The sequence below is a fragment of the Thunnus thynnus genome, chromosome 16 (genome assembly GCF_963924715.1).
Source record: "Thunnus thynnus chromosome 16, fThuThy2.1, whole genome shotgun sequence".
NCBI lineage: Eukaryota > Metazoa > Chordata > Actinopteri > Scombriformes > Scombridae > Thunnus > Thunnus thynnus.
In genome coordinates, this window is record NC_089532.1 from 4,118,682 (window position 1) to 4,137,315 (window position 18,634).

General features: G+C 39.1%; 1 protein-coding gene across 1 annotated transcript in view; it reads right to left on the reverse strand.

The window, feature by feature from the left end:
- Positions 1-16,526, reverse strand: part of LOC137199729 (transcription factor IIIB 90 kDa subunit-like) — a 125,420-nt gene extending 108,894 nt beyond the window's left edge. The window contains exons 1-4 of the mRNA XM_067614232.1: positions 16,207-16,526; positions 12,693-12,901; positions 9,428-9,508; positions 1,307-1,480 (exon numbers count right to left, since the gene is read on the reverse strand). Coding sequence (XP_067470333.1) covers positions 1,307-1,480; positions 9,428-9,508; positions 12,693-12,876 — 439 coding nt within the window. The 5' untranslated portion in view covers positions 12,877-12,901; positions 16,207-16,526. The remainder of the gene's footprint in view (positions 1-1,306; positions 1,481-9,427; positions 9,509-12,692; positions 12,902-16,206) is intronic.
- Between the last annotated feature and the right edge of the window lie 2,108 nt (positions 16,527-18,634).

Below are 18,634 nucleotides of genomic sequence, written 5' to 3' on the forward strand. Positions count from 1 at the left end.
TAAAACAAAAAAAAAAGGGTTTCCTCGTGCCAGCAGGAAAATGTTCTGTTCCAATTATGGAAGATAATTAGACAGATACGCACAGTCGACATGCTGGGCGGTGGCTAACTTGTTAACTGTACTACTAGGTGCTTTAGGTGTTTAACTTTAGAGTGTGGTTTGATTTTATGAGCGTCAACACCTGCCCGAGTGTCCCGAGCTGTTTTTCACTCTCTGTAATCACAGGCTTTTGGTAGAGTCTCTATATGTATTAGCTGGCAAGTCAAACGTTGTTATTTTCAGGATAAGTCAGACCAGTGGTTCCCTACTGGTCTAACCTCAGGGTCCACAGTTTCCATCCCATCCTTCCTCTTCACAGAATGAAAACTAAAATAACTGAACTGAGGCTTAAATCTCAGCAATATAAGCAGCAGCGCAGCAAGAGAGAGAGACATTAGGGCTTCAAGCCAACACATAAACATTAGAAGCATTGCAACAGCAGTAACGACTAATTCAGTCTCATTCAAAACTATTTTTACAACGGAACATGTAAACAGGCCTCATACAAACAAGACAATACAACAGCTGCAGCTGAAAATGATAAAGGAAAGTTGTTTCAAGTCAGGCCAAAACTTCACTGCATAAACTTTTTCTTGCATGTGTTCGATGTCAGTAAAACCAAGCTGAATATATTCTGTGTCTTTGTTCATTCAGTTGTGGAGCAAACATTCTATCTGTCTCTAGAAAGGCCGCTACAGTCAGCAGATGTGCACGGTGAGGGTCACATGACCAACAAAGCCGACATCGATAGGTTATTTATAATGTAACAGGACAAATATCAGTGTATGAATGGATGGAGGAGAGTTTCAGTGTATATTTGCTTACAATTTGGGGAACGTGCACCATGAAAAGTCACACTGCATTTTCTATTAGCGGCTCCTGTTTGCACTGTAACCATGGAAACAGACAATCATCACCTACCAGAAGTAATAACTTTTGGTAATGTAGAAACTGTAGATTGTTTTAGGGCAACATTTGAAGTTATAAACAGCATATTTACATCATTTCTAAATGGATTTATAGACAATATCATCAGATATAAAGACATAACTCAATTTAATAGTGAAAAACAGAAAATCAACCTCTGGAGAATAAAGGTTTTCTGTGCAGTTACTTAATAAATAAACATGAGTTGTTGAAATTCAATATTTCTGACTAAAAGACATTATATTCATCATTAAGGCCTAGAAGACACGTTCATGCATAAAGCATCTCAAATAATTTTTTTTCACCTTTATAAAAGAAAGAAAATGAACATAAAGGATACGCGGCGTTCCCTCAGTGCGGCAGACCAGGTAGAGACAGGCGGCGATGACGTGGGAGGCCTTGCGGCCGCGGGTCAGCTGTTTGCCGAGCGCCATCCTGTAGAAGTTGAAGGCGGTGTCCAGACAGTGTTGGTTCATCTGCAGCTGGTGACCGAGAGTGTTGATGTTCTGTTTCGCTGAAGACACACAAACACAAACACGTCGGTCCACGTGAACGCTGCGACCGTTTTCTCTAGTAGTACAAATATTCAGCGTCTCATCTGTTTTTCATTAATTTCAAGGTTATTTGTCATTGAACAAACTCATCATCATCATCATCATCATCAGTAACAGTAATCATAATAGTTTTACTGGTACTTGTAGGAGTAGTAGCAGTAGTAGTAGTAGTAGTAGCAGCAGATGCAGTAGCATCTGGTATTTGCAGTAGCAGATTAGTATTTGTAGTAGCAGCAGTGGTAGATTAGTAGTAGCAGTATTAGTAGTAGTAGTAATAGTAGCCATAGTAATAGGATTAGTAGCAGCAGTGACCATAGTAATAGTCACAGTAGTAGAAGTATTAGTACTAGCAATAGCAGATTAGTGGTAGCAGTAGCAGTATTAGTAGTTGCAATAGCAGATTAGTGGTAGCAGTAGCAGTATTAGTAGTAGCAGTAGCAGTATTAGCAATAGTAGTAGTAGCAGTATTAGTATTAGCAGTATTAGTAGGAGCAGTAGCAGTATTAGTAATAGTAGCAGTAACAGTATTAGTAATAGTAGCAGTAGCAGTATTAGTAGTAGCAGTAGCAGTAGCAGTATTAGTAGTAGCAGTATTAGTAATAGTAGCAGTAACAGTATTAGTAATAGTAGCAGTAGCAGTATTAGTAGTAGCAGTATTAGTAATAGTAGCAGTAACAGTATTAGTAATAGTAGCAGTAGCAGTATTAGTAGTAGCAGTATTAGTAGTAGCAGTATTAGTAATAGTAGCAGTAACAGTATTAGTAATAGTAGCAGTAGCAGTATTAGTAGTAGCAGTATTAGTAGTAGCAGTATTAGTAATAGTAGCAGTAACAGTATTAGTAATAGTAGCAGTAGCAGTATTAGTAGTAGCAGTATTAGTAGTAGCAGTAGCTCCTCGGGGAAGTCATTGCAGGAATTTAAGGCGCCATGGTAACCTAATCTGAGACAATGACCATATCAAAAGACGTAAACATGGTATAAATCTGTTCTTGGAACAAGGCCGAGAACACACACACACACACACACCCACACTTACGCATGTCATTACACAAGCACACAAACATTACAGTATGCAAACACACCTCTGCAAGCAAGTCAGGACAAATACGCCCTGAGACGAGCACGAGGCTTTCATTATACACACATGTGCAAATATGCATGTGCACAAACACAAGCCCCCATAATTATGTCTTTACACGCAAACACACACACACATAAAAAAAAAAAAAAAAAAAAGCACACGTTCCTAATCTGTAGGCACACACACACACACACTAACACAAAAACTAGCAGCAGGTGAAGATTCAAGAAAAAGAAGAGTCTATAATCGAGTTCATGACCTCGGATGAGCTCATGTTAAAATTATCCTCACACACACAAGCAGATGTGTGTGACCCACTGAGAAGAGTGTGATGTCTGGGAATGTGAGAGACTCTGAGCTCATCGTGTCTCGTCGTTCTGTTCAGTTTGACTCTCTTTCAGATCTGAAACTGGCAGATTCCAACATCAGCATGACGCACACACACACAAACACACTCTTCGTCATCATAAATCATGTCTGGATCTCTGTTTTCAGGCTTGAATCCGTCTCATTATTCCAGTAGAACTTCATTAACCAGAGTTTTGGTGATAATTATGTCCATACAGCTACTGCTTTGATCCTCTGCAGTTAAAAATAATGTCAACATGTTTTTAAATGTATTGTTAATAGTTTTGTATTATTGGAATGAAGAAAAAAAAAGGTCTTAAAAATATCAGAAATGTGCCTTTTTTTTCCTCAGCCGGCTGGGCGGCGTGTCGGTGTCTGTGTTTGATTGACAGCAGGCTACCGGTGTTACACTTTACTGAGCGAAAACAGAGTAAACAAACTGCTGTGACTTCAAGTCATCAGACAAACAGTGTGTCTCTAGCAGGGATTTTGAAGAGCAACGACCAAAACGACATCTAAGAGGTCCGTAGTGACATTTGCAGGTATGTTTACATGCTGTTTAATGTGCTGCAGCTGAGCAGCTAATTATATCTATCTGGCCTCCTAATTGACGTCAGCAGTGCACTTTTCCACGGTGAATATTTGTTTGGCATCTCAAGCTGCAGGACAAGACGTGTGTTCATGTTTGCATGTTAGATAAGAAGAAGGAGGAGGAGGAGGAGGAGCTCTCTCGTGTTGAGTAGCAGGATGCAATCAGGCTCAGTGTGACCGACTGCCCTGCCCATGATATAACAACACAATATCACTTTATGAAAAGATTTGATTTGCTTTATGGAAATAAAGGCTCCAGCTATGTAAGTGGATGATGGAACAGTACAGTGCAGATATGTCTGCTGTAGTAGACAGAAAAGGTAATTTAATTTCAGTTGAATAGTTTAGAGTGTTGGTCGCTTGAAAAAGGAAACTCAGCTTGCAGCAGCCATTAGAAACATGACAGAGGACATGCAGCACTTAAATAAATATATTATTTACAAATAACCATTAGCCAAAAAGCAAAAAACATAAAAAAAAAACAAAGTGTAGAAATGTAAGGACGAGGTACAAAAGACATTTTGTATCTGTTTCATTGGTTGGTGCATTTAGGTTTGAACAAGAAAAAGTTCATTTCTTTCTACCCTAATTTTTCTAACAAGTTTGTGTCACGGATAAGTAGGGCAGAGACTCAGTGCTGCAGCTGTAATTAGGACTCTTCTTCCCTTGGTTGAAAAAAATAGTTTCTGCCCTTTACTTGACTGATTCACGTAAAGGGCGTCAAAATAAATAAACACCACATAACATTCACATGAACAAAAACTGGGACACCTTGAAGCAGAAAGGCATTTACACGGTGTGCAATGATCCAGGGAGATATTTATACTAGTGGCACCTACACACACCTGGATTAAAAAAAAAAAAAAACAGGTACGCAAGTGACCCCTGTTTCCATCCAGGGGGGGTCAGTGTGGACATTGTGGAGAAGTACCTGGGAGTGTACGCTGACAATAAGCTGGACTGGGCTACTGAAGCCCTCTACAAGAAGGACCAGAGTCGTCTCTACTTTCTGAGGAGGCTGAGGTCCTTCAACATCTGCCGGACAATGCTGAGGATGACTATGTGCTCTCCTGTTTGCTGGGGCAACAGGTTAAGGGGAGCAGACGCCAACAGACTCAACAAACTGATCCTCAAGGCCAGTGACGCTGGGTGGGGGTGGAGCTTGGACAATATCTCCCACTCACTATATGACGTGCTGGTCAAACACAGGAGAACATTCAGTGCGAGACTCGTTCCACCGAGACGCACCACTGGAAGTCCTTCCTGCTTATGACCATCAACCTTTTCAACTCCTCCTTCAGAGTGTCAGACACTGAGTCAACAGACCGGCCCCCTTCACCCCTGTCAAACAGCTGTGACCCCATATTTCAATGTGCAATACTGACTTAACAGTACAATAATTCTGTGCAATACTCTGGTATGCTCTGGCATTAATACTGTGTTGTGTTTACTGCAACAGAAAAGGAATAAATCTTTGGTATATCAGCATGACGTCGCCTCTCTGTTGTCTCTTATCAGCTCTGTAAGAGGCACAAACTGAGGCTACAGAGTTGTGATATTTCTTTGCTGTTAAACTAATGTACTGATAATAAACGTTGTACATTATCTGACTATTTCCTGCTCTTTAAAATATTTTTTTCTTTCATCTTCAGTTACAGATTTGATGTATCAGATTATTTCTTTCTGATATATTGTGTATCGTAGATTCGCCTTTTCTTTTCCTCATCTTGGGCTCTAAGAAACTGTTATGTGCATCTTTTACTATTTTTCAGCAATTTATAGATCAAATAATAATCAGTTAAAATCTGAAAATAAATTGAGGCCTGATTGTGATATTTAAAGCATCAGAGTACATGTTTTAACAGTCAATCAGGGAAACTCTGCTGCTTTTTGTCCAGAGCAGATTAAACTATTTGTTTAGTTCAGCAGCAACACTTCTGAAAGTTGTATTCCTGTATATAAAGAGCAGGAAGAAGAAAACATTAAAGCTTTATCATATTACAATATCCAGACATATCTGCTCTGGATAGCTGCTCTCTCACTGCAGTATCAATACGCCGATTTATCTTCCGGCTATACTTTTACATTTGCAGGAATCACGCACACGTTTTTTTTTTTTTTTGCTGCAGCTCCACTTTGTGATTCAGACGAGTGTGTTTTCACACATAAATCTTGCTCGGGGCAGCTTTAAAAGCCACATTTAAATTCCAGTCATGACGCCTACACTGCAGCACGCTGTGGACCGATACATGAGGGGCCGCCCGGTGATACATTACTGCCCAGCACAGATACACAAATACAGGAGGAGGTGGGGTTTGTGCTCCCAGACATGAATCAGTCGGTGGCCAGACAGAGGAGGCGCAGACGGCCGCTGGGGAAAGTTTCTGGGAGGACAAAAATAAGAAGAAGAAGAAGAAGAAGAAGAGTTGTTCCTCTCTCAGAGATGCCTGCAGACTCAGACTCACAGACGGCCATAAATCTCCCTACAGACTTAACACACACAAGGAAGCTGCTCACACACTGCCACACAGTTTAAAAACACACAGAAAACAAAACTGAGCTTCCAAACACACAAAAACACACAGTTCAACACACACACACAAGCATGACAGTTATAACCCTTATTTATACACTAACACAGCATCCAGGTTTCCAACCAAATTAAACCAAATTTATAGAAATATCAAAAGAAAATGAGAATTAATTCCATCCACTGGCGTTATGTGAATATTAAGAGTTGGTGCATCAACAGTTGGTGGCGCTAATTTTCCAGTCGAGGCCATTAAACCATCACAGAAGAAGATGACGCAATGAGACGACGGCTGTCAAACCCCAAACAGTCAAAAATAACATGTCGTGATGAAAATATGACATTTCTGTTTGTTTCATGTATTAATTTGATCTGATGTTTTCATCTCTTCTGTGGATGTTTCAGTCACATGATTCATGTACATCATGAGTTATTCACGTTCAGTCTGTTTACACTTTTGGTTTTATCGACACAAACGTTTCCATCTAAGCTGAGCATAAAAACTTTTTTGCAATATTTCAATATTTTTTCCAATTTTCGTTTATTTTCCACTGTTGTGCCGTTTTACACGTAAATTGAAAATGTGAATAAAAACAGATGGATGGAAACCGACCAGGTGACTTCCAGCCAGGGGGAACTTTACCTCTGGGGCTAAAGATTACAATTTACATCCACACCGTTGGATTTAGTAGAGACAAACAAATAAACACGATAACAAATTTTGCCCACCTCATGTATCTTAATGGGGTGGACAAAATATTAGGAACACTTTTCAATACAATGCACTGCAGTACACCACCATCACCTGCGACGATGTCAACAAAAAATGAAAATGTGTAAGCTTCGTGAAAGTACAATTTATGGCAGAACTGTTGGATTGCATATGTGTTCCTAATAAAGTGCTCGGTGAGTCTACGTAGTACTGAGGGAAAAAAAAAAACATGCCTAAAGATCAACAATCCCAGAATCACTAGACTTATATGAAAAAATATATCAAAAATGTGCAGTTTTATAAAGATTAATAGTGTTAAAAACAGAGTTTACAGTCATCAAGTTGTAATTAAACACATGAGGAACATGATGGGTGATTCTGATGAAGGTGCACTAATAAAGCTTCTCAGATTCAGGAAAAAAAAAATGTTGGGAACCACACACATACACACACACACACACACACACACACACCAGAAGTATTCCCCAAACCTGATCCTCGTATTTTCTCTCTCACACACACATGCTGTGACTAAACTAATCCCCTATCCACACTGTCACACACACACTCTTACATTACTCAGCGTCTGCTGCCGTCTGACAGCTCTGTGACTCTGCGGCTCCGTCGCTCAAACATCATCAGCCGAGCAGACGGCCGTCGCCGCGGTAACCAGCTGCTCACCGCCTCTATGCCCCGGCAGCCTGCCAACCATGAGCCGTGAGCGGTTTGTCTGTTTCTACAAGTTGTTGTTGTTGTTGTGTTTCCAGAGCAGAGTTGGAGAGTTTAAACTCATGAGACAGCGAGGGGGGAGGGGGGGGTCCGATAAATCCACGAGGTCCTCCAGGGTTCCTCTAAGGGGCCCCAGAAAAATGAGTAACGGAGCCTGACAGCTACGTATCGACAGGGCCGATGTTATCAGCAGACAGGCTCATCACAGATAAATCAAAACGAGAAGGGAAAGCGACATCTCTACTGCGGCCAAGGACATAATCCTCAAAATCCTGTCAGTTCCACTTTTACATTTTCAGTTTGATTAACTCATTAAAATCTCTAAATAGTGTCTTCTTAACTGTCCGCACACCAAAACCCAGCTGAGAGAAGCTGTGAAGCGATACCAGAAGTTTAACTGCTGGACACCAGATGTCTCCTACTTCACTGTAAAGTCTCAGTGTTTGTACACTGAAGGCTTCAAGTTTCCACATCACGTATGTTTAAGTTGAATATTGGACCACGATTGGCTCCAAAGTAGCTGTGATGTCACAAATCGTGTTCGTAGATACGTCCCTTAAACAAGGTTCAAGGTGAGCACAGAGAAAATGTGCAAACAGCCTTCTAGTGTCAAACTCGTCATTCTGCACAGTTCAATCGATTATTTTCTCGATTAATCCGATGATTGTTTAATCTATAAAATGGTCAGAAAAAAAAAAGTTCATCACAAGTTCGCAGAGCCGAAGGTGACGTCTGTAAGTATTTGTTCTGTCCAACTCAAAGATGTTCATGTTTTTACAAAATATAAACAGAAAATCCTCACATCTGAGAGCGTGTGTTGGTGTTTTTGTTTGAAAAATGACAATCAATCAATTATCAAAATTGCCAATTAATTTTCTGATGATGAACAATTAATCAATGAGTCAAATAATCAAATTGTTCATAAAAATGTAGACGAGCTCATCTGGGTCACTTTAAATCACTGTCTCTTTTCCCTGGTTTTCGCCTCTCAGGCTACATCCAGGCTGCCTCTGATTGGTGGAGCTTGTTGGCGTTGTCACGCAGTCTGAGTAATTTATATTTTGTTTTACAGCTCAGAGTGTGTAATTATTATATTCTCCTGAAAAGACGCTACAATCAAAAACACTTGAAGATAAAGATAAAGATAATGCAGTTAATGACAGTGTTCTGTGCTGAAAATTTATTATTTATCATCAAGCAAAACTTTTAATTCAGCCTTAAACCTCACCTTTAAAAAAAAAAAAAGTACAATTGTATAAAATTACATAGTATTACAGTTCATCACACCTGTTAAATACATGAACAAAAGTAAAGAGAAATGCTGCGACTTTAAAAAAAAAAAAAAAAGATGCAGATATGAGGAAGCTCTTTGAACAAAAAAGGTTAAAAAAAAAAAGAAGTTAAATCTTTGAAAATGTTAAAAAGCCTTTAATTACTCGGCTGTTTTGTCAGACGAGGTTAAAAACAGCAGCGTGTTGCAACATGGCTGCTTCCAGAGGAGAACTTCTGCACGCAACACAGTATAAGTGAACGTTAAATAAAATATGTTTAATGCACACGACTGAGAAAACACTGTTAACTCTAAATAAACTACATGTTCAGGAGACGCAGCCTCTTCTGTAAAATATACATTTGTCAGCTAAAGTCATTTCTTTCCATATTTTTAATCCATCTGTATGTTGACTTAAAAAGTCAGAAGCAAAACAAAGTCATGTATGTAAAGTGTCTCTTTACTTCCACATTTTCTGACATCTACTCATAAAAAACCTAAATTTAAAGCAACAAGACAAACAAGTCATCTAACATCAACTGTCACACCTTGAGAGACAAGCTATTTTCAGACTGAAGAGGAACGAGCGTCTGCAGGCTGGTGCAGATTTGACTAAAGCGAGTGGTGCCCTCTGCTGGTCGCTCACCTTTCTGCAGCGTCTGAGCTCGGGACTCCCTCCCAACACCTGTGAAGTGTCCGTCTCCAAAAGAGGGATGTTTGGCTCCAGCTGAGGATGCAAAACACACAGATGTGCATATTAAGAGTGTGAATACATACCAAAACTGTTATTGTCTTTTTCTGTAAATTAAAATATGTAGTTTGTCATTAAAACAAATTAAAAACAGAAAAAGATTCCCCTGTGAACTAAGACGTTCACGGAGCAGTTTTTTTCCTGGCTTTAATGTGAAATTATTTATTTATTTTTCATCTTTTTCTTCCTTTGATAGTTTAAATTATGTGTAGATATTATTCACCTGTCATTTTTTTAATGATACCATGTTTTCTATTCATTCAACATAGATTCTGTATTGAAAACGCATATGGAAACATCAATGTTTTTGCAAAAATATTCAGTAAATTGTAAATAAAAAAAAAAGTCCCATCACTACAGATCAAACATAATAAACTAGAGCTGGAAAAAACGAGTCAATTAATCAATTGACAAAAAAAAGGTAACTATTTTGATGATCTTTTAATCATTAAAGCAAAAATAACCACTTGATGTTTGAAGCATCTTATATTAGCTGCTTCTCTTTGTCTTACATTATAGTAAACTAAATGTTTTTGAACCGTTGGTCAGACAAAACAAGCAATCTGATGAAGTCACTCATTATTGGATTAATAGATTAATAGAAGATGCTGGTATCATATGAAACTAGACGACCTAACGAATCCATTGGTACCAACCATGTCATGCTTGCTTGTCGGTAAGGGGGATAAGGGGGAATAATACACCAAAGTTAGACTAAATTTTCCAAAGTTGCACCAGGATGCAGTGGCATCAGACCGAGTAAAGAAACCAAGACATCTTTCACCCCCAGCAACACCCTCCAGCTCCTCCTGGGGGATCTCAAGAGATATGTAGTCCCTCCAGCATGTTCTGGGTCTGCCCTGGGGTCTCCTACCAGTTGGACATGCCTGGAACACCTCCAGAGGGAGGCGTCCAGGAGGCATCCTAAGCAGGTGTCCTAACCATCCCAGCTGGCTGCTTTCGATGCCAATAAGGTCATGTGACCCTTTTTCCCCCCCAATAGCTCCCAATAGGGTCATCCATCCATTTTCCACTGCTTATTTGGGACCAAGTTGCAGTGGCATCAGACTGAGTAAGGACACCCAGACATCCGTCACCCCAGCAATGCCCTCCAGCTCCTCCTGGGGGATCTCAAGGCGTTCCCAGGCCAGAAGGGGTATTTAATCCCTCCAGCATGTTCTGGGTCTGCTCCGGGGTCTCCTACCAGTTGAACATGCCTGGAACAGCTCCAGAGGGAGGCGTCCAACAGGCATCATAACCAGGTGTCCTAATCATCTCAGCTGGCTCCTTTCGATGCCAAAAGGGTCACGTGACCCTTTCAATAGCTTCTATGTGATAGAGGAAATAATCAGCAGATTGATTGATAATTTAAATAATTGGTAGTTGAATCCCTATGAAGAATCTTTAATAACAATGAAGATGTTAAACAATAAATTTTTCCAACAGCGAAAGAAATTTAAATAAACTTTAATATTTCGAAACAAGTATGGCTGCAACCAACGTTAATCTTCATTGTCAATTAATCTGCTGATTTTTTTTCCCTTCAATTAGTCTTTTAGTCTATAAAATTTTAGGAAACTGTGAAAAACATCCATCCCAGTTTCCTAGAATGCTTGTTTAGTCCAACCAACAGTCGAAACCTCAAAGACATCCAATTTATAATGATATAAAAACAGAAACAGGCAGCAAATCTTCACATTTGAGTAGCAAGAATAAGAGAATGTTTGGAGATTCTGCTTGAAAAACGATAAATCAAATATCAAAATAGTTGGCAATTAATCTTCTGTCAACAAATCAACAAATCTTTTTAGTTCTAAACATGAGTATGTTTTGTCAGAATACAAAAATTCATCTCATAACAAGATAAAATCTATCAAAATGTCCTGAACAGGTGGAGAACCACAGTGTGATCCAACAGCAGCCTCTAGTGGACAGTCGGAGGAACTGCGACTCAGAAAATACAGAATCTAACAGGTGAAGTCTTGTGCAGACTCAGCAGGAGTGAAAAGGTCCTGCCGGCTGAAGGTCAGAGATAATGTGGAGGTAAATGTTACACACAGAGATAAGCAGCTGTGCAACAACACACACACATTAACTCACAGCACTGCATTACATAAGAGCCGAGCTGTTTCCATATAACACACGTCCACTGGACAAGTAGAAACTCACTGAGTCCTGATGTTTTTACCATTCAGTGTCTTTATAACCAACAGATAAAAGTGGAAACATTTTGTTTCTGAAGGACTGGAATCATTCTTTACATGATTTATTTTTTATTTCTATAATTACAGGCATCAGATTATTTGAAAATGTTAGATGTCTTATCCCAAGAAAGGAAGGAAAGAACAATCTAACATGATAAAAACTGTAAATATCTACAAATTAGACTTGAGTTGGTGCAATTTCTTAACAAAAAAAGCCACACAGAACATAATATATTGTGGATTTAAGTGTTATATGTCAAGAATATTCTGCATTTTTTACTGATGGCCGCAACTTTACTGTTTTGGTTCACTCTCAGTGCTCTCATAGCGTAGTTTTCAGCTGCAGCAGGCAGCTGTTTTCAGAGAAAAAGCTCTAAAAAGTCACTGTACACTACCTGCTCAGCACCAAACGGCAAACAGGCACAGTTAGCTGTAGACTAGCTGGTGAACATAGTGGAGCATTTAGCAGCTAAAGAGCCAGATATTTCCCTCAGGAGTTGGTAGAGAGCAAAAACAGAGTTAAAAGAGAGTGAATATTGGACTTACATTCACCAGGTGGACAGAAACACGACTCCAATAATTATAATGTTGCTGCTGGATGTGGAAATAAGCAACTGTCTGCTAACAAGTTCAACATATCATCTTAAAAGGTGACGATATGTCGATGTTGTGTTCACTTCTTGTTTCTGATGAAAACTTAAAGCCAAAAATCAGTGAATGCAAGTTTAAGAATAAAGTATCTGAGCCATCTTACACAATCACCACCCAACAGATTCCTGAAAAACTCATCTTTGTCAGATAAATCAATATAACGGTCAGACAGGCAGGTCAGTCTTTGTCCCTGCAGGCCACCGTACACACTCTGATCATAAAGCAATAAAACCACAACAAATCACAACCCTTCATGTCGACAGGTACAGTTTCTTTTTACAGGTGAACTGGAACATCGTTCTCACCTTCTGCTGAGACAAACTGTCCGACGGCCAGCGAGCCTCCGCCTCCCGTCTCCACAAACTCCACCTCGGACACGATGATGTTGTCCTCCAGCACGGAGCCGCACGTCATGCAGACGGCGTCGCCCCGCGACTGATCGACATCGATGTCCGAGCTGCCACAGTTCTTACACACCTTGGAGCTCATGGTGTCACGTCGCAAGTCTCAAAGCCTGATGGGAAAAGAAAAAAAAAGGACCTCAGCATTTAGAAAGAGAATCCGGCCGTGTGATTGTTTATCAGGTTCTGAGTCAGGATTTGTGTTTTTTTAAACACTCGACTCTGACTAAATAAACTTCATTTAATACTAAACAGTTTACTTAAGCTGCTGGCCAACATGCAGATAGAAGAACAGTTGGATGCAAAAGTTTGCACACTTCTTGACAAATAAAACAGCCTCCCTTAGATATGGAAAAAAAAAAAATATATATATATTCCTATTTTTCGCAAAAGTTTGGTCACCCTACATAGTGGGTAGATAGTAACATCCCCTCTGGTAGATATCACAGCCTGCAAACACTTTTTGTAGCCAGCTAGAAGTCTTTCAGTTCTTTTCTCTCATTCTTCTTTGCAAAAGGCTTCTAGTTCTGCAGTTTTCTTGGGTCGTCTTGCTTGCTCAGCTTTTTTAAGATCTACCCACGGATTTTCAGTTATGTATAATTCAGGAGACTGTGAGGGCCGTTCCTAAACCTTCAGCTTTGTCTCTTGAGGTAGTCCACAGCGGATTTCGAGGTATGTTTAGGATGATTATCCTGTTGTAAATCCATCCACTTTTCAACGTCAGCTTTTTTTTTTTACAGACGGTGTGATGTTTGCTTCCAGAATTTGCTGATATTTAGTGGAATCCATTCTTCCCTCCACCTGTGCAAACAATTGGCATTCTTTTCATGAAACGCTGCTCCTTTTTTTCCTCCAAACATACCTTTGCTGATAGTGGACAAAGAGTTCTATTTTAACTTGTTTCCAAAATGCAGATGTTCCGTTTCATACTTCTGACGTTGGATTTTATGATGAGGATGCACGTAAGGTTTTCTTCTACTGACTCTTCCATGAACGTCTTGTTTGTGCAAGCATCGCTGCACCACCACTCCAGAGTCTGTTAAATCTACCTGCAGGGTTTTTTTTTCCACTTAAAAAGGGGGATTTGATTTGCCTTTCTGACCAGCATACAAGCAGTTCTCTCTGAAAATGTTCTTGATCTCATCCTGACCTCTACAGTTGCCCTAAACTGCCATCTCTTAATACATTTCGCACTGTGGAAACTGCAACCTGACAACACTTTGCTGTGTTTTTGTAGCCTTCTTCTGCATTACGAACATCAATAACTTTCATTTTAAGAGTCTTACATAGCTGTTTAGAGGAACCCATGGTTGCTGAGTGTTCACACAAGGTTTGAAGAGTCAGAGTATTTGTAAAACTCTGAAACTGGCACCAGCTGACATTTCCTAATGATAACTGTTGACATGCCTCAGGCCTAACAAGCTGAGTAAGGTCTGAGACCTTGTAAACACAATCTGAGACTTCAGAACTCTTTGGGTGCCAAAACTTGTGCACATGCCACAATGTTTTTATTTTTGTTCAATTTATGAACAAAAGTATGCATTAATGTTTGCTGAAAACATTGTGTTTGCACTGTTTATCTGCAAAGTCAAAGTCTTATTGTCTAATGTTAAACTAAACCTTTAAGAATGAGAGAAAGAAGAGAAATCATACAAATGTTCAGCTTTCAGTCTTTTATGCTTTTTGCTGCAGTTTTAGGTTTGTATTGTCATGAATAAAGACCTCTATAAGATGAATTAACAGTGCCGGTAATGATCCTTGCAATGCATCAATCATCCATGATCAAATCCTTATGCGCTTCTCAAGTAAGCGATGGAGAACAAAATCGACAGGCCTCGCTTTGCATTAAAATGTATTTAAGTTTATCTGAAGATAATATGAAGCTTCAGGCGTCCACATCAGCCAAATCAAGAGGACTTCTTCCAAAGTTACTGTCTTTTTAGTGCCAAAGTTTGTTATGATCCTTCTATTGCAGCTCAACAGGGAAACAAAAAGAGGGAATTTGGTACTAAACACACTGCGATGTTGGCAGATATCCACTTCATTCGTTTAACACAGACTGCCGAGACCTCATTTTAACTTCAGATAAACTTGCATGAAAACGTCACACTATGGATTTTGTCCCCCAAAGCACATTACGAAAGGATCTTTTAATAGCCAGTATGAACAGGAGGAATGATTACAGCAAGCAAAAACTATTTCAATGGTCATTTGGACACTGTGCACTGTTGTTTTAAGACAGACTTGAAAAACTGTGAAGCTGTCCTTTAATGTGGGCTTTGTCTAATCTTTGCTTTTTTGCATGAAATATAGGAGTGTTTTACCGTTATGCGTTGAACATTTATTTAAATAAAACCATCTGAGAAGTTTAACAGGGAAACATCTCTTTGCTTGAGCTGCGACAACAACTGAAACATGACTGTCAGATAAATGTAGTGGAGTAAAAGTACAATATTCCCCTCTGACATATAGAAGTATAAAGTAGCATTAAATGGAAATACTCAATTAAAGTACCTCTAAATGGTGCTTAAGTACAGTACTTGAATAAATGTACTTAGTTACTATCCACCACTGTATAAACCTTTAAAAAAAACATCTGAAAAGTAACTAAAGATGTCAAATAAAAGTAGTGGAGTAGAAAGTAAAATATTCCCCTTTGAAATGAAGTATAAAGTAGCATAAAATGGAAATACTCAAGTACCTCAAATGTACTCAAGTACAGTACTTGAGTAAATGTACTTAGTTACTTGCACCACCATATAAACCTAAAAAAAAACATCATCTGAAAAGTAACTTAAGCTGTCACATAAATGTAATGGAGTAAAAAGTACTATATTCCCCTCTGAAATGTAGTGGAGTGGAAATATCAAGTTGCATCAAATGGAAATACTCGAGTAGAGTACGTCAAAAATGTGCTTAAGTGCAGTACTTGAGCAAATGCACTTGAGCAAATGTACTGCTGATGACCATGATGATGATGATGATGAGGATCTGCAGCATCCAGCAGTGATTGTGCAGAACTTCCCCGGCTGCTCTCCTCCCATTAGCCGGCTAGCTACGTGGCACAGCTCAGCAGCCGCCGGCTAACTCAGCGCTTTTCTTCTTCGGTAGCCGAATAGCGGCTAACTTCCCAAATAATGCTGCAAATCAAAGCTATTAATTATCTCACTTCTCCCTCTAGTTGAGGTTTGATTGGTATTTTCTCAGCAGGAGCCGGCTGATCAGCAGGAGTGAATGTAATCCTCTCACATGTTGACAGCTTGAGGACAGTGAGCTAGCGGAGCGCTGCTAACTGAAAACTGACTTCAACAAGCACTAGCAGACATAGACATGATGTAGTGAGTATCTGCTAAATGAAACAACCTCTCGGGTGTTTAAACACACTCATACCGACGGTTTATGGAGTCGGTGTACGTACCTACAGTCCGGTGGAGTCCTACAGTAGCAGCCTGCCTGCAGCCACGCCGGGACGCGTGTCAGCCTCCTTCACCGCACACCTACAAGTGTTTTCTGCGTTAACTCGGATATTTAAAGTATTTCTCTGTGACTGTCTGACTTATCTCATTGTCTCTGCGGTCTGTGGAGAGCAAACGGCAACGTGACAGCTCTCATAGATTTGCAAAAAGCAAGAATATCAACGCAATCCTCAACACAACACACCCAACATGTGCGTTTGATGCTGGGGGAGACACGGGCGATACCAACTCTGCCCGCAGGGGTGGACGTGTGTCGAGATAATGCTGAATTTAAATAATCTTTGTACAGTTGATTGGCTTTCAACGATTTACGGCAGTGATATGTTGTAATTTCGTTGCTGGATGTTATAAAAATGTAAAATCACAGTGTGAAATTAAAGCTGTTAGCATTAATGCATTTACACCGCCGACGGAATCCCCTACTTGTATAATTGTACTTTATTGGTTGCAATGACAGCACCGTTAAACCAACAGGGAATAAAAGTAAAGATCCCTTCCAGAGATGTTAGAAGTATGTATTTATGTATGTAAAATACTCTGCTTTCAATATTAATTTATGTCTGATATGTTTTTTCCTCAAAAATTTCAATTATCTTGGTTTTTTTTATGCTGCCTAAGGAAAGCACTGTGCTCCAAGCTTGAAAAGTGCTATAAAAATAAAATTATTGTTATTATTATTATTAAAATCCTTAAAATTACATCTCATGCTTCTCCCTCATTAAAAATTCCAGAGTCTATAAATATGCAAATATATTTCATTTTAAAAGTTTAACTGCTGGATACAAGGTGTCTCCTGCTTCACTTTAAAGTCCATTCTCAGTGTTTGTGCACTGGAGGCTTCAAGTTTCCACATCACACTTGTATAAACTGAATATTGGATCAGGATTTGCTTCCAAACTATTTGTGATGTCACCAATCATGCTCATAGGCCCACTCCTTAAAATTAGATTTTCAATAAGCGCTGAGAAAATTTCCACTTTGGGCAGATGAATGTGAAAACAGCCTTCTAGTGTCAAAGCCTGCACATACATCACCTACACTGTTTTTGTTTGTTTGTTTGTTTGTTTTGTTTTTGTTTTGTTTTATTTTTTGAGTGTAGGGGTGCTTTAAATTACATTAAAAATCAACTTTTTTCTGTATTTATTGAATATGTTTTATGATACACGTCTTTGTTGCAAGTTTGATGTATAGACAAAAATAAAAATGATGATGATTTATTAGGACCGTATTTATTTATTGGCACCGGCTACAGAACCGGTGCAATAATTTACCGACTACTGACATGGAACGGGATCCTGTGCCAGTAGTCCAGGCTGTTGGTCTGGACTGGTTTTCCGTGCCGATCGTAGTTTGTTCTATTGATATGGAATGGGTTTCTGGAATTTATTGCCGCACCTCTTGTAGACAACTAACTGGACATTTCTACTGGTACTCTGGCAGAGTCCCAGAATGAAAATATAGAGCTAGAAATGAGCATAATAGGTCCCCTTTAACTTTACATTGTGCATTTTAGTGCAATTCAACTGGACATTTTTACCACATTTCACTGTTTTAACCCAAACCATGATCTTTCTCTAACCCTAACCAAGTGGTTTTTGAGCCTAAACCTAACCATTTGAACCTAAACCATGGGAAGGATTGGCGTATCACCTGCAAGCAAAAACATTTTGAAACAATTTGAATTTGGTCAGGTGATCTTGTGCAATCAATACCAATATGCACGCATAATAATTCATATCAACAATAAACGGACTATGAGGAATCCATACCAATAGTCACTTTCTTATTTATTTAAGGTTGACAATTCATTCTTGATCTTAGGAATACTACTTGGAAAAAATAATCAAAAGTTTTCAACCACATCTCACATTTGCATTGGTGGATTTGCTCAGTTAATGCAGTTGTCATCAAGTGATCTAAGTATGGGACTTTGGTCACATGATGAGAGGTATTCATATACTGGAGTTTGCAACCATGGATGTATTATAGAAACATTAATATTAATACTAGGTCTTTGGGGCCTTCTCGATCTTTCTCTGGCCTTCCACTGACTGCAAAGTATTAGCTGAAGAATACAGTAAGATGTGGTTGAAAGCTCAAGAAAAAGTCACAAAAAAGTGTATACATACAAGGTGAACTCCAGAAAAAACTAACATATTATAAATTTGCAGATTTTATATGATAATAATAACTTTATTTCATACAAGAAATGCAGCTCATAGTGCTTTACAGCAAAAGAAATTACATGCACCAAGTGCTTCACATGAAAAAATACATAAAATGAACATAGAAACGTCAAAAAAAAAACATGACACTTGATAATAATAATAAAAAAAAAGGTCAAATAAAATGAAAATAGAATGCACTTTA